The sequence below is a fragment of the Electrona antarctica genome (genome assembly GCF_951216825.1).
Source record: "Electrona antarctica genome assembly, chromosome: 15".
Taxonomy (NCBI): domain Eukaryota; kingdom Metazoa; phylum Chordata; class Actinopteri; order Myctophiformes; family Myctophidae; genus Electrona; species Electrona antarctica.
In genome coordinates this window covers 24,773,922-24,791,069 of record NC_136796.1, presented here as the reverse complement: position 1 = coordinate 24,791,069, position 17,148 = coordinate 24,773,922, and the positions used below count along the sequence as shown (strand labels likewise).

General features: G+C 46.8%; 1 protein-coding gene across 1 annotated transcript in view; it reads right to left on the bottom strand.

Moving 5' to 3' along the window:
- Window positions 1–308: 308 nt before the first annotated feature.
- Window positions 309–17,148, bottom strand: part of pou2f2a (POU class 2 homeobox 2a) — a 77,774-nt gene continuing 60,934 nt past the window's right edge. The window contains exons 5-16 of the mRNA XM_079521904.1: window positions 17,045–17,148; window positions 13,511–13,786; window positions 12,825–12,936; window positions 12,266–12,354; window positions 8,402–8,668; window positions 7,924–8,065; window positions 6,668–6,816; window positions 6,262–6,459; window positions 5,917–5,962; window positions 4,993–5,143; window positions 2,978–3,051; window positions 309–703 (exon numbers count right to left, since the gene is read on the bottom strand). The exon at window positions 17,045–17,148 is cut by the window's right edge and continues 103 nt beyond it. Of these exons, the coding sequence (XP_079378030.1) occupies window positions 330–703; window positions 2,978–3,051; window positions 4,993–5,143; window positions 5,917–5,962; window positions 6,262–6,459; window positions 6,668–6,816; window positions 7,924–8,065; window positions 8,402–8,668; window positions 12,266–12,354; window positions 12,825–12,936; window positions 13,511–13,786; window positions 17,045–17,148 (1,982 nt within the window). The 3' untranslated portion in view covers window positions 309–329. The remainder of the gene's footprint in view (window positions 704–2,977; window positions 3,052–4,992; window positions 5,144–5,916; window positions 5,963–6,261; window positions 6,460–6,667; window positions 6,817–7,923; window positions 8,066–8,401; window positions 8,669–12,265; window positions 12,355–12,824; window positions 12,937–13,510; window positions 13,787–17,044) is intronic.

Genomic DNA, 17,148 nt, shown 5'->3' with positions numbered 1-17,148 from the left:
CCAGCTGTATAGATAGATCAGTATTATTTGGTTTCAAATACCCCCCTCCTCCATTCTCCTGTTCTCTCCATCCTTTCCATCTTCCCTCCATTCTCTCTTTCTCCACCTCTCTCTTTCCTCCCCAACATTTGTCTGTATGTATTTTTGGCTTCGGTAGACGTCAGCGGGGGGGGAGAGGGAGAAAGAACAGAGAGCGATGACGATGGATCCGACAGAGAGATGGCTTTGGTTGAAAGGCGAGGTTGTATAAATAACTATTTAAAGCTCCTCCCTCCTTCTCGCCGTCCTCCTCTCCTCTGATAGGGTAATGCTGGCTGTCAGTCGGGGCGTCACTCGGCCATGGCCCCTTCTAGGGGCGGCGGCGAGGAGGCGCCTTCGCTGTAGGAGCAGAAGGAGGCAGGGCTTGAGCACGGAGAGTCTTCGGGGCAGGAGGTGGGGCTCATGAGGTCACTGGCGGCGGCGGGAGGATGCTGCGGCGGCGGGGACCGGGGCGGCCTCAGGCCACACTCACCGACGCTGCTGCTGACCATACCCATGGCGGAAGGGGAGGCGCCCATGGCCATGGCGTGGAGGGCGGGGTGGTTGAGGAAGAGGGAGGCACGGAGGGAGTGAGGGACGGAGGAGGCGGACCCGGCTCCGCCCAGAAGCATGTGAGCGCTCTCAAGGCTGGAGATAGGCAGCTGCCCACCACTTGCTGCCAAGGCTGAAAAACGGTGAGGGATTCATGGTGGAGGGAGGACGGGAAAGGATTGGAAAGGGAGGGAGAAAGACAGGTAGAAAGGAGAAAAGAAAGGATTGGGATGTGGGTGGAGGAGATAAGTTCTCTATCATTAGAAATAAGACATTTCACCTTACGTTCCGTTGGAACAGCAACAGACATGTAACATTGTGGAAAGGAAACATTATTTGGTTAGGAATTCATCAAACTGAAAATGAGTTTTCCTGAAGGAAGAAGATGAGCGAGACTGAATGTAATGAGACTACAGGTGTAACGACGTGATGCATATCGTATGGCTGTTCAAATGCATGGTTTAATGGAGACAGCATGCAGGCGTATTAAACCACACACACACACACACACACACACACGCACACGCACACACACACACACACACCATGCACTATTAAAGTGGATTAAAATGAACTGATGGAATTGAATCGAGTGAGATGTACTTAAAAAGTAAATAATAATAAGACCCCAAAACCCCCTTTTTTAAGTCAAAGAAGAAGGTTTTCTCGCACAAGCACTGCAATTCTACTGCTGAGCTAAGAGGTACAGTAAAGCATGTTTGGCCAGGGGAGATATTAGGTTGTTGAGCTTCAAGGAGTAGTTCACCCTAAACATGTAATTAGACACCCCATGAAGCCCCCCATGTCACCCCATGAAGCCCCCCATGTTACCCCATGAAGCCCCCCATGACACCCCATGAAGCCCCCCATGACACCCCATGAAGCCCCCCATGACACCCCATGAAGCCCCCCATGACACCCCATGAAGCCCCCCATGAAGCCCCCCATGAAGCCCCCCATGACACCCCATGAAGCCCCCCATGAAGCCCCCCATGACACCCCATGAAGCCCCCCATGACACCCCATGAAGCCCCCCATGAGACCCCATGAAGCCCCCCATGAAGCCCCCCATGACACCCCATGAAGCCCCCCATGAAGCCCCCCATGAGACCCCATGAAGCCCCCCATGAAGCCCCCCATGACACCCCATGAAGCCCCCCATGACACCCCATGAAGCCCCCCATGAGACCCCATGAAGCCCCCCATGAAGCCCCCCATGACACCCCATGAAGCCCCCCATGACACCCCATGAAGCCTTGAATTCATGGAGATTCTGTTTTTTTGCCGCATTCCTGAGTCAATAATTTGATGCGACTCAGGAATGCGACAAAAATTAAAAAAAAATCCATGAATGCAAGGCTTCATGGGGTGTGTGTGATTGATAGAAAATAAGCACTTTTTTTGGGTGACCTACTTCTTCTAGGCAATACCTCTTGTCGACCAGTCGTGGTCCTACCCCACCTCTCTCTCTCCCGGTGGTTATCCAACCTCTCTCTCTCCCAGTTGCGCTCCAAGCCAACAAGGCACATGACTGAAATCCTTTTAAAATAGACACACTCTCCTGGTCTCGTTCTCTAACAAAGTCACAGCGTGTGCAGTCGGTGCTAAGTGCTAACACCTGCATTTTCCATAATGTGCTGTATCCTTCTCATCAGCTCATGGCCTAGAGGAGGATGTCATGGCCAGGGCAACTGGAGGACAGATGATGGGCTAAATCGGCAGCAAAGGCGCCCTATATGTTAGGATTCAAAGCGGAGATTCGCAACGCCGTTTGCAATGCTTGAATTTTTTTATTGATTTTGCAAGCAGAGCACCTCGGTTAAAAAGAGGACTTTTGGGTGGCCGCTGCCATTTAGCCCATGGGACACTGAGTGGAAGGTGAGAGGGGGTAATTGCTTGTTGATATGCTGCGTGAGGCCCTGCTCAACGGGTTTTCGCTGTACAAGTTCACTGGGATCTCTAAGCTTTGCCATGGGGCGGACTCACTGCCACGTTGTGATGAAGGCAGACCACTGTATGAGAATCAAATTGAATCTCTCACCATACTGAGCAATTTCCAGAGTTAGTGCTGGAAATCCCTAACAGAGTGGGTTTGTGGAGGTGCCGTCGGCCACCGCAGTCCGAGGCTTTGCCAGGAAATTCATTTCAGATGGAATGGAAGTGGCGTGAAAAGAGACGGCTGACTCATCTTGTGAAATGGAGGCTTAAGCCCGGTTTATACTTTGTCGCAAGACGGTGTCGCGCGCCAACGATAGCCGATCTACAAGCTCGCAGCACTTTATGAGCTTGTACATCTGCTATTTTCGGGCCGCTCTGCCGCCGTACGATGGAGCATACATTTGGCATTAAACAGTTGAGGGGAGTGAACGTGTCTGCATGCAGGTATACACGCATGCACACCACACACCTTGCATGGTGGCCAGGGGATTGCTGCCCATAAGGGCCTGGCTCATCCCTGTGCTTACTCCCATCATTGTGTTCCTGAAATGTGTGTATGGACCGCAAAACACACACACACACACACACACACACACACACAGACACAGACACAGACACACACACACAGACACAGACACAGACACACACACACACACACACACACACACACACACACACACACACACACACACACACCACATTTGCGCATAATGAAGGAATAGAGAAGCAATCAGGTTAAACGAGGCAATCAAATCTCATTAAACAAAAAGCCCCAAGGTATCTGCCCGCTAATCTCATGCACGGTACACGGTACACGTTGTACTTTAACCAGATCAGTATCTGACATTCTATAAAGTTGAGCTCATGTCTGTGCTTGCACGCGTTTTCTTTTTTCTGAGTGTTTCCTCATGCAAGGGAAACTGAATTTGCTGCGGAACTGGCAGCATATATGTTTTGAACTTTTGACATAACATCAAAGGGCCCATACCATGAATTCCCCACTGCAGCAGCATGCAAATATTGGCCAGCTAGACAACTTGAACTTTGAGAGGGTTTCAAAGTTCAACTGTTAGAGCAGTAAAGTCCTTACAAAGCAGTTCAACTGTTAGAGCAGTAAGGTCCTTACAAAGCAGTTCAACAGTTAGAGCAGTAAGGTCCTTACAAAGCAGTTCAACTGTTAGAGCAGTAAGGTCCTTACAAAGCAGTTCAACTGTTAGAGCAGTAATGTCCTTACAAAGCAGTTCAACTGTTAGAGCAGTAAGGTTCTTACAAAGCAGTTCAACTGTTAGAGCAGTAAGGTTCTTACAAAGCAGTTCAACTGTTAGAGCAGTAAGGTCCTTACAAAGCAGTTCAACTGTTAGAGCAGTAAGGTCCTTACAAAGCAGTTCAACTGTTAGAGCAGTAAGGTCCTTACAAAGCAGTTCAACTGTTAGAGCAGTAAGGTCCTTACAAAGCAGTTCAACAGTTAGAGCAGTAAGGTCCTTACAAAGCAGTTCAACAGTTAGAGCAGTAAGGTCCTTACAAAGCAGTTCAACTGTTAGAGCAGTAAGGTCCTTACAAAGCAGTTCAACAGTTAGAGCAGTAAGGTCCTTACAAAGCAGTTCAACAGTTAGAGCAGTAAGGTCCTTACAAAGCAGTTCAACAGTTAGAGCAGTAAGGTCCTTACAAAGCAGTTCAACTGTTAGAGCAGTAAGGTCCTTACAAAGCAGTTCAACAGTTAGAGCAGTAAGGTCCTTACAAAGCAGTTCAACTGTTAGAGCAGTAAGGTCCTTACAAAGCAGTTCAACAGTTAGAGCAGTAAGGTCCTTACAAAGCAGTTCAACTGTTAGAGCAGTAAGGTCCTTACAAAGCAGTTCAACTGTTAGAGCAGTAAGGTCCTTACAAAGCAGTTCAACAGTTAGAGCAGTAAGGTCCTTACAAAGCAGTTCAACTGTTAGAGCAGTAAGGTTCTTACGAAGCAGTATTGCAAGTGAGTATTACGCGGCGATAAGGTAATGTCTTTTATTTTTTTCAATAAAAATAAAGGTAGATATTTAAAAACGAAAAGGATCGAGTATGAAGCATCAACTATATCAATACAATAGACACATTTTCAAATGATTTACACTCTAGGTGTGTTAGAAGTGTGTGTGTGTGTGTGTGTGTGTGCGTGTGTGTGTGTGTGTGCGTGCGTGCGTGCGTGCGTGCGTGCATGCGTGCGTGCGTGCGTGCGTGCGTGTGTGTTTGCTATTTCTGCTTCATTCTAGGAACGCACAAAGTAGGCAGTAATTTAAATGTACTGGTAGCTGAAAACGAAAGTTACGTATGTAACTATGGTTCGATGAATCCTGAATGACCGCCAGAGGCGGTGCTTAAAGCACTGAATATTCTCCTGCACATTATGCGCGAAGGGGAATATTCAGTGCTTTAAGCAGCGCCTCTGGCGGTTAGCAAGGATGAAATGGAACTCCCCAGGACCACACACATACCACCGTGGACACTCACCCAGTGTTGAGCCCGTGTTGGACCGCCAGGCTGAGAGGGGTAGGGCTGGCTGTGCTGTGAGGGGGCGGAGTCACAGAGGAGGAGGCGGATCCTGCCGCGGCCGAGACTACAGGAGTCAGAAGACAGGTTGCCGAGGGAGACAGACTGGCGACTGAGAGAAGGGGAGAGAGAGAGAGAAAGAAAGAGAGAGGGAAAGAGGAGTGATTCAATGTATTAAAATTCTGTGCTGTAAAGCATGTCTTGTATCTGATGCCATTTTATCAACCATTTCACTGAAGGTTTCGCTAGGGGATAGCAAAATGTTGCTGTAATTTGCTGGATGACATAAAACTTGATTGATAAAAACTGGAAATCAGGATTTCCAGCCCGATCTCACCCAAACACAGCAAAATAACACGGATTGGCAATTCCGTACATACACGACTAGAAAACCCCAACATCCGTACATATTACACTACTACTGTTTTGACGCGACGGAGTCTTGGCTTTCACTAGTAGTGCATGTACGGAATTGCCAATCCGTGTTATTTCAACGTGTTTGGATGAGATCGGGTTGATATTACGATTCTGTGCTATTGGGTTACAACTCGGAGGGGCTGAGTCATCTCAATCGAACTTCGCAATGTTCGGCACAGCAACTGACATTGTACAAATGGAACCAAATGGATCCTTGCAGGACTGTTTGGTTCCATTTGTAGCCTACCCTCTGAGAGTATTTTACAGTGTAGGTGTTGTAGGCTATACTGGGGCCCTGACATAACAATTGTATGTATCATTGAAATATATTTTTAGAATCACTACCATATGCCATATTGTTTATATATTACAAAAATATCACAACATCACAATACTTAATTGTTATCAACAGTTGCCCAAGGCCTATTCTAAACATTAACAATTCAAATTTGGGCTAATGATGCTCACCTGTTGTGCTGAGGCTGGTAACCTGGGACAGGCCCTGACTGGACATCTGAATTGAGAGAGAGACAGTCAGAGAGACGCACAGATTAGTCTCTCGAGACAGACTGTTGACTTGTGTCAAAGTGTGTGTCAAAGAGTTTTTTTGCAGATGGATTCTCAGATTCTCAACAGACAGCAGGAGAGATGCAAACATACAGAAACATTAGTTATTGTCAACGGAACATACCCCATTCGTACAACAGCCAGCAGTTAACGATAAATTGTCCCACACCACAAATAGCCCATCTACAAGCTCACAGTTTGTACATCAGCGATTTTCGGCACGGGGCACGTGTGTTAGCACCGTACCATGTGTGGGCTGTAGCAGGTGGTTTTGTGCATGATGACCGGCGGGGTCTGGCTGGTCAGTGGCGGTGTGGAACTGCTGGACGGGTTGATGCGCTTCTCCTTCTGCCGGCGGTTGCAGAACCATACGCGGATCACCTCCTTCTCCATGTTGAGCTGCTCCGCCATCATCAGGATCTCCTCCGAGGTAGGCTTTGAGTTCTGGAGAGACAGCCATGAGAGAATCTCTATAAGATACATGAGCTGGACAAGCAGACAGATCCTGATGATGGCGGAGCAGCTCAACATGGAGAAGGAGGTGATCCGCGTATCTATGTCTAGAATCTAGATAGACAGAGATGGTTGGGTAGATAGAAGGCTTGTTAATGTTACATTGATGAAGTGGGGTAGATAGGTTTATTAATGTTACATGGAGGAAGTTGCGCTCTAAGGCCACGCGGACGTTGGTCTCGATGCTGGTGCGTTTCTTCCTGCGTCGCCCGGGCAACCCATCGAAGCCCATCATGGGGGAGGAGAGAGATGAGGGGCTTGGCAGCATGCTGTCGACAGCCATGGTCTCTAAGAGTGGCAGAGAGAAACAGAGACAGACAGAGATAGAGAAACAGACAGAGAGCGGGTGATATGCAAACATGTCTCTGTTGTATACTTTTATTGTGTAGTGATGATGTCCTAGTCTTTCCTGTTTCGCCTAGTGTTACCTGTCTTGTCTCACCTTCCTATGATTACTCATTAGTCACCAGTCCATCCCTGTGTTGATTGTCTTGGAGTTTCACCTGAAACTAGTTAGTCCTGACTCCTGTGTCTATTTAAACCCTCAGTTCCTTACTGTAGGTTCCCTGACAGATCTTGGTGTTCAGTAGCCATGTTCTCCTAGTGTTTTCAGTGTACTGCTGCGTTTATTCTTATGTTCCTGTGTTTAGGAGAATAAATCACTGTACATTTGACCTGATATGCCTCTTGACTGTCTGTTCTGCAATTCGGTCCCAGATCCCGAGTCACACCGTTACAAAACAGTAACTTTGCAGATCCTGGGTAAACAGTGGTTTTGATACATTGCTGTGTCCCAGTCTTAGAAAACCTTGTGAGTGTTCTAGGCGGTCTCCAGCTAAATGAATGATAGCTAGGAACCAAGACCCCTACGCTATGAGTCACTTACGGGTCTATTTGGTTCCATTTGTGCACTCTAGGGCCGGGCTACACTGGAGATGGAATTGGCGCAGATTGCTCTGTTGGCGGATCGGAGTCCGTGGGAATCCGCAACGGTACACTGCCACTATAATCAATGGAACACGGCTACACCGAGCGCAGGTGAGGTGTGCAGGTTGTGCATAAGCTCCGCGGCCCGCCCGTGAATCTTTTTTTTCCCGGCAAGTGCTCTATTTTTCCGTGTGTCCATGGGGGTTTCGCAGCCCTTCACCTTGCCTTCAGAGGAAAATAACAGTAAATACAGAACTCCCCATGGGACGGATGGATTGGTGGTGCAGCCACCTAGATGCTTCCGTTCCAGTCCGCCCCGTTCTGTCCCCAGTGTAGCCCGGTGTAAGACTTACATTTGCAGTCCCAGAGATACAGATGTTGCGGCCATATTTCATAGCGTACTGGTTGTCCTTGACATTTTGAGAATGGCTGCGCTATGCCATCATGGCAGCTCTTCAAAGTGCTCACCTGCATCGCTTAGCCACTTCTCCAGCAGTGGTTTGAGCTTGCACATGTTCTTGAAGCTGAGGTTGAGGGCCTCGAAGCGAGAGATGGTGGTCTGGCTGAAGTCGTTGCCGTACAGTTTGCCCATCGCCATGCCCACATCCCCCTGGCAGGAGCACACACACATGGTCAGAGACTTAACTGGTTACAAATGTGTGGATTACAAGTGAATACATGCACATTATAATCCTTTGCTATTGTTGTTATTGCTGCTACAATGTTGATGAACCAAAACAAAAAAATATTACTCTTGAACGTATTGTTTTACTTCCCTACTCTGGGGCAAACATTTGATCACAACACGTGCTATGTGTTCTGAGCTTGTACACTGGCTATTATCTGTGAAGATATTTGGTGTACAGGGACAAAAGGAGGAGGCCTGGCATCGTTAGGGAATCACGGCTGTAGAGTTCAAGTGGTTCTAATAACCTCCCAGTCTCACCTGCGTGAAGCCCAGCTTGATGCGTCTCTGTTTGAAGGTGCGCGCAAACTGCTCCAGCTCCTCCAGATCGCTGGGCTCCTCGCCCATGTGACCCCCGTGACCTCCAGGCGTTAGGCCAGAGGTCATGGCACTGCTGGAGGCCGAGGCGCCTCCACCAGAGGCTACGGCTACGCTGCTGCTGCCCCCGGTGGAGACGATGGCACCGCTGCCGCCCCCGCCGCTGCTACCGCTGCCGCCACCGAGTGCTACGTCACAACTCTTCTCCCTCTGTAATGACCACACACAGTCACCATATTGAAGCTAGAATGAATAAATGAGACACACGACATGGAGTTGGTGGAGGGTTATATTCAAAGCACCGACATGTTGATTTTAACAAAACTATGCAGGACAACATATGTCACAGTACGATTCACAGTACAATTGGAAAACCAGTCAGATTGAAAAAGGTTCCACTGCCTGAATGTAACTTGAGAATGCCAAGCATTGAGGCGCATACAGCCGCATATCGCTCCAATCAGCATTTGATCAGAGTTCATCTCTCTGCCCGAGAGAGACCAGATGGGAGCAGGAGGAGGAACTCACTACTGCCACCATCTGGTGGAGTCAGGTTACTTCAGGACTGTACCTTTGTTAAAATGTAGATGAAAAGACACACCTGCCATATATAGGCCTGTCACAATTATTATATTAACTGATCGCAATTATTTGAATTAATCACAATTATTTTTGCAGAATTGTTAGAATTGTTTCAATTCATCTGTATAACAACAGAAATGATTAGGCATTTAGGGCAAAACAATCTTAAAAATGTTGAGGTATGTTTGTTCATATATTTTCAAAATAGCAGATCTACAAGATTGAAGATTGCTGCTATTTTCACTATTTCTTTTATTTTATTTTAAATATTCTCTTTTGCGGTGGAAAACTAGTACCGGTGGTTGTGGTGGTTATAACTAACTACTACTAAACTTTTATATTGTTTGTGCTTTTCTCAGACTCGATACCACTGGAAAAGAGTGTCTCAGCCCTTTTAAAATAGAAATGTGATTTTTATTTATATGCACCAATGTTCAATGCCAAAAACACAATTCAATTATTAAACACAATTATTTGTATGGCAATTAATCATCAAATAAAATATCACAACCGTGGCAGGCTGGCCATATAATTCTCAAATATGAATTATGAGTAGATCAGATGGCAAACACAAAGAAACCAAAGTGAGAAAGCTCACTGGCAGGGAAACTAATGAATTTGACCCTGCGTTCCTCGCGGGACCCCAGTAATTCCACACAGGCCATGCACGCCATCTGGAGCCATGCGGCCTCATTTACATCAACCGTCTCTGTGCATCAAATACATTATGTTATGTATGACATGACTTCATCACTGCCTAATGGAAGATCTATAACTGTGGCGTGGGCCTGTGAGGAGGAATCCATGCATCGTTTTATCACATGTAAAAGAGGTGAGAGGAAAGCTGAACGGTTTCGCTGGGAGGTGAATGTATTAGCAAAGAATCAAAGTCACTCATTGGATTCAGGCGACGCTACCAATTATGAATCAGATGGACTAAGGCAGGGGTGGGCAACTTTGACGATGGAGAGGGCCACTATATTTCCACACTCACTCCCTAGGGCCATATATTACTGTCGTAGAAAAAATAGCCGATCTACAAGCTCAAAACGCGTCGCGCTGCGACGCGTTTTGAGCTTGTAGATCGGCTATATTTGCTATATTCGAATTGAAATCTTAGATTTTTGCTATTTTTGAATTGGAATCCTTAAAATGAACATCTTTATGTAATTTCAAATGCCTTTAATTATACTTGTGTTGAAGCATTGAGCTACTTTTAGACTGAAGTAATTGAAGCGGGTCATGTTTGCATGTCGTAGAATTGTAACAGCTGAAATCAATATTATATCAGTATTCTGACATTAACCTGAGGGCCACATTAAGTGAAGGTGGGGGCCGCATGTGGCCCCCGGGCCGCCAGTTGCCCACCCCTGGACTAAGGCATATAAATTGAATCCAGTAAATGAGACATTGTGCCCGAACCTCTGCCAAATTGACAGGGTGCGTTATTTACTCTGGAATAGGATTCAGGGGAGAGAGGTGGATGTTTCGGGCTGCGGGTGCTGGAATGAAACACTTATACTGCATAGGCTACGAGCCATAATGTAACTCATCTGTAAAATGGCAGCATACTGTAATGCCATATCGTTGCCGTCAGGCAGAAAACCTTGTATTTACATATTTCAACTTTTTATGTGTTGTAAACAATGCAAGCTGCAAGCTCACAATGTGCAGAGATGCGACACCCTGTGAGCTTGTGAATCTGCTATTTTCAATGTTTTTGGAGAATCTTCGACATCCAAACTGTAAGTCATTACGTTTGTGAGTTTTATAAATATTGAACCGGTGAAAAGTGCTTGTGACTAAATCATATCTACATTGGATCCACTGGAGAACAGGTTTAAACTTCCTGATAATAGTTTTGGACATACAAGGTTTCCACCCGACAGCCACGATAGCTGAAGTTATATTTTTATTTACTCAAGCTGAATATGTAGTGTTCACTTCCCAAGTCCCATTAGTGGTCCTGAAAACTCATAACAGGCTTATCCAAATTCATCTCTTTCGGTGTGTGTGTGTGTGTGTGTGTGTGTGTGTGTGTGTGTGTGTGTGTGTGTGTGTGTGTGTGTGGGTGTGTGTGTGTGTGTGTGTGTGTGTGTGTGTGTGTGTGTGTTCACCGCAGAACAGAAAAATACATTATGGAACACAAAACGATCTACACTTGAAGATACTTTATGGATTTTGTTTGGATTATACCATTTCCTAATTGTTTCTTTCAAGGTGAGATGTCTCCTTGATGTAAATCGATTGTTTTTTTTTCAGTCTCACCTCCACAAAATGCCCCCACCCGCTGACGGTCTGTGTTTTATTATCATTCCATTTGATCGCTTTCCTTGCACATTTCATCACGGTAGGAATAACCTCAATAAAACTAGGATAAATCATCAGACGCAATATCAACCTATCGCTGCTTGAGAGATCACAAGCACTATTTTTGCACTCTCAGAGTCAAATCAACACTGGGGATTTTACTGTGTAGAAAGGGAGCTTGGTGTAAAATGGCCCTGGAGTGCCTTTGCAGTGCGCTGAGTAGTTTCGGGGGCGAAGCGACGTCTGCTATTGGAAAATGTGTGTGTGTGTGATCGACTCCCTGTCGGCCGTTGTTGTTAGCCGATCAATGAAGCTGCAGAGATTCAACAAGAGCTGTTTGATTTCTGCCTGTAGAGGCTGGTCCCCCGTGTGCTGTTGAATTTGTTAAGTACTCTAGTCTCACCTGGTTTCTCTTTGTATACATCAAAATGTTCTCTTTCTGTTTGTCTCTCTTCATCACACACAAATACCATTCTCTTGGCCTCTTACTGTTTATTTCAGATAGATGCAGTGAGCGAGAGGGGGGATTACATGTAGTAAAACACCTTGGGTCCGATTCAGAACCACGGTCAGGACTATAGCCTTATTCATTTCCGTGTGCTGCTACCTTGTCGTGGTGGAGAGGCTTGAACCCCAAGCCTCTCAGAAGGGGTAGTAGGCGAGCGCTAGCGCGATAGCCTTATTCATATGGTATTTACTCTAGAGCTATTCGGTTATCTACTGGGGTGACCGCCTTCCTATTTCCCTGTTGCTGACAAGTTTAAATGCACAGGTGCGCACCTAATTCACTCTGAACACACACACACACACACACACACACACACACACACACACACACACACACACACACACACACACACACACACACACACACACACACACACAGGCGTGAGAGAGGAGAGGACTCCCTCCTACCTGTGCTTGGAGTCCCAGGCGGGGCGGTGAGGTCAGGAGACCTCCTGGGTTCTGCTGAGGTAGGATCAGGTTTGATGTCGACAGCAAACCTGTGGCAAAAACACATCCCAGTTGATTCCAACGCATTGCAATCAGTCACGTCCTTGCACGCGTATGGGTGCACAATGGAAAACGCTTTACTCTAAATATATTGTGTTGTATTGTGTCAACGACCTAGTAGTACACAGTGAAATCATTAAGGCTAATTTATGTTTGGAGCGACAAGTGTCAGACCGTCCATGACTCACCGATAGGCTCGCAAGAATACATAAACAAGGGATTGAATGTGGTCTTGTGCATCAAATAAACGCACGCCTCAGGCTCTCATTGAAAATTTATTACTAGGCGTGTCAGCCGCTGCCCGTCTGAAAAGGCCTTTAAGCTCATAGGCGAAACCTCTCCCTCCCTGACCGAGCGAGCGGGGACTGCCTCGTATGAGCGGTGGAAACGTGACTTTCGTGGGGGTTCAAATCGCAGGCGAGTCGGACGCCTGTGCAGGAATCAGGATGTTTGAGCTTACCCTGCTGTGGCTGCTGTTGTGTGGGCTGAGACAGGAGGAACTGGGCGGGTGACTGCAGCGGGTGGCCTGGCATCAGCACCAACTGCTGGAGCTGCAGCAGTTGCTGGATGTCCTGCACACACACACACACACACACACACACACACACACACACACACACACACACACACACACACACACACACACACACACACACACACACACACACACACACACACACACTAAATACACACAATAAATACAAGGCATTTTGCTGTTGGTGGGTATCGTTGGAATGCCAATGTTGCAGCCTTTATTTAAAATGACATATTTTGGGTTGGGAATGTGGTAAACTCAAACCCAGCAGGGAATCTCACTAATAAATCCTAAAATAAGACTTTGCATGTGGAATGAAGCACCATATAACAAAACAGACACAGCTTATATACACGCACGCACGCACGCACGCACGCGAGCGAGCGCACACGCGCACACGCACACACACACACACACACACACACACACACACACACACACACACACACACACACACACACACACACACACACATAATTCTAGTGAGTGCAAATGGGCCTAAGAAGAAAGAAAAGAAAAGAAGGTGGAACGTTTGTCTTTTTTTGTATTTGCTCCATAACAGCTTCCATTTCCCTTGGCCCAAACCACATGTGCTGACTGGTTGCTCCTACCTGGGCGGTGAGCTGGATTGGCTGAGACAAAGTCAGCTGTGGAGGAGGCGGGGCTTGAGCCTGTTGCTCCTGTTTAGTGGAGTGCTGCTGTTGCTGCGCGGCCTGTGATTGGCTCTGCTGCTGGTTGGCCTGTTGCTGCGCGGCGTGGGCAGCGTGTGCGGCGTGCGCGGCGTGCGCAGCGTGCGCGGCGTTGGACTGCTGGACGGCGGCTGCCAGGAGCTGGGCCTGAGCCTGTTGCAGGAGCAGCTGCTGCTGGGCTGGGAGGAGAGCTGCAAGCTGGGGGCCAGGAGAGGAGAGGGAGAGGAGGAGAGGGTTAGGAGTAGTGGGTAAGGAGAGGAGAGGGTAAGGAGAGGAGAGGGAGAGGAGAGGGTAAGGAGAGGAGAGGGAGAGGGTAAGGAGAGGAGAGGGAGAGGGGAGGGAGCGGGTAAGGAGAGGAGAGGGAGAGGGGAGAGGGAGAGGAGAAGAGAGGGTAAGGAGAGGAGAGGGAGAGGGTAAGGAGAGGAGAGGGAGAGGGTAAGGAGAGGAGAGGGAGAGGGTTAGGAGAGGAGAGGGAGAGGGTAAGGAGAGGAGAGGGAGAGGAGAGGGTAAGGAGAGGAGAGGGAGAGGAGAGGGTAAGGAGAGGAGAGGGAGAGGAGAGGGTAAGGAGAGGAGAGGGAGAGGAGAGGGTAAGGAGAGGAGAGGAGAGGGAGAGGAGAGGGTAAGGAGAGGGAGAGGAGAGGGAGAGGAGAGGGTAAGGAGAAGAGAGGTAGAGCAGGGATAAGACAAAAGGCATGGGGCACCGATGGCCTAGTGGTTAAGGTGCGTACCACATATCCAGCGCAGCGATAGTTCATTGGGACATGGAAGGCAGGAGGTTACTTCTAATTATCTCTCCCCGGACCTCCCATTCATTCGCTAATAGTTATTTCATATATACTCCCACTAATCAGTCTGTCTGTTTCTCATTCGCTTCAAGCTAACTCACACCCGCCCACAGTACATCAGGCGGTTCATTTAAGCAGTCTCTATTCTGTGTTCACTCATGCTAGTTGACACAGTTGTTCAGATGTCCGCGTTCTATTCTCTCCACCTCCCAGCCTCCTCCCTGTAGTGTAATGGGTGATTCTATGATTCATATTTATGGTTGTACTATGATATGTGGTATCCAGTTCAGTTCTGTAATGGGTGATTCTGTGATTATAAGTGATTTATGGATTGTTCTATATGAGATTATGGGCTCCATCTTGCACCACCCCTTAACCCTAAACGTATTTGCCATTTTTACTACATTGTATTTTGAAAAACATTTAAAAATAGTTCAACTAGCCGATCTACATCGAGACATTAGGGACTTTAGGCAACAACGGTTTTCAGGTTGGCTCCGCCATCGCCGTAGCTGTCAAAATCGTTAAGCAAACAGCCGTCGGCGACGGCGACATTGGTTCCCATGGTGACGCGTCTATGCAGCATGTGTCAAACATAAACACTTTTTTTTAAACACCCCGTCGCGCGTCAGCTAACTTGCCGATATTGCTTAATTCTTATATGTACTGGACATGATCAGCAGTGGAAAGAGGAAGGTGCTGGAGCAATCTGTGTCATTCTAAAACCATTTTAATAAACATGGTTAATGTGACATATGGTATTAGTGTTATTTCTTCATTCAGAGCATGCCAACACATTACACAGCATAAGAGAGAGCAATCGGTGTAAATGTATGACAGCTATAATTTCAATAAACATGGTTATGACATGGCGTTGTAGACACTACGTGTAAGTGTAGGTTCTTCCGTAGTAGAAAGGGCTGCGACGGCAAGCAGGTTTATACATCGAGCACTGATCCATTTCCGGTTGCCGGAGCCGACTGCCATAGCCGTCGTTGCTTAAAGTCCCTATTGTGAGCTTGTAGATCGGATATTTGAACTATTTCAAAAGGTTTTTTTAAATAGTAAAAAATGGCAAATTAGTTTAGGGATAAGGGTTAAGGGGTGGCGGTGTCTTGGTGGCGGTGCACAGGTAATCTGTGATATCACATGAGCAGAGCCACACCACCAAACTAAATGCAATAGCTTTGCAATAAATGGTAATGGTCAATCCTGAGCTGAAGACTTTCCCTGGCTGGACGTAGCACGTGGAAGGAACATGTTATTCCAACCAGTTCCTTTCCCCCCCATCAGGTGCCCTGGCTGGCCAGGGTAGACTTTGTGAGGGTACCTACCCTAGGGGACACGGGGAGAACATGCAAACTCCACACAGAAAGGCCCTTTTGCAAACCCCACCTAGGATATGGGTACTGATGACGCGGAGGAGAGAACATGTGAGAACAAGTGCCCATAGCGTCCCCAGTGGGAATCGAAACCCAGGAACTTCTAGCTGTGAGGCGCCAGTGCTACAGACTGCGCCACCGTGGACCCTCGCCTGACAGCAAGTTTGACTCCCAAGCCCGACAGCCTTTGTTGCGTGTCACACCATGTCTCTCTCCCCATTTCCTGTCACTATCCTATACTATTGAAATAACGGCAGAAAAGCCCCAAAAAGATCTTAAAACAAGGTGTGTATGTACTATATAGAGGTGGGGGCGAGAATTTGAACAGGCACTAACTTGTAAAATGTACAAATGCAACCAAAATGGACCCATAAAGGTCCATTTACAGTGTGTACACTGTGAGTTACATTAACACTGAGGTATTTACTGTGTAAAAGCATGTTACAGCAACCAACAAGGGGCACCCCCTCAACTGAACTCACATAACCACGTTCCATGCTGCATGGCTTCTCATTATACTGCAAAGAGCGCCGGTGGGAGCAGTTTTTAGTTTTTACAAGTTGTGCAGGCACTTCCTTTCCTTCTCTACATACAGTAAGCTATACTGCCCTACAAAGCCAGAGTGCAGTAACTACGTTTTTGGACACAACCACTTATCTGTGTATCCCAAAGGTCAAATTAGCCTTTGTGATTTTGGGGGATAAAGAACATAGTGTCATATCTTTGCTGACCAGTTGAAAACACTTCTAAATCCAATATCAGCCAATTATTTTTGTTGTTGTTACTGCACTTTGGCTTTGTAGGGCAGTATAGGTAATCTACAGGTATACTGTATTTATTGTATCGTATATAGACCCGTGTGCTCATTACGCCTTAAGACCCTGTAGATCTGCTATTTTTGGAATGCAGGCGTGCAACTTAAGTATAACCCATGCAGGCTTTAGGTTTAAGGTTAAAATGGTAAAAAAAGATTAGGTAAAAACGGCATTGATAAGATTTCCGTCTTATTGTTGTTCTTATATATATTATTGTATATTACTTTTGTTTAAGTAACTGTCTTGTATTGTCTTGTACTGTAAGTCTGTGTTGTCTTTGTGTCTATGTAAAAAAGAAGAAAATCCTCAAAATAAATGATAAAAAAAATTAAAAAAAAGATTTCCGTCTTAAAAATGCTGATGTCTACACAAGTATAGTAATACAAATGTGTGTGTGTGTGTGTGTGTGTGTGTGTGTGTGTGTGTGTGTGTGTGTGTGTGTGTGTGTGTGTGTGTGTGTGTGTGTGTTCTTACCCCTGCTAGCTGACTGCCAGCCAGCATCAGCTGTGTGTGGTGGTGTTGTTGTTGGGCCTGTTGTTGTTGTTGGGCCTGTTGTTGTTGGGCCTGTTGTTGTTGTT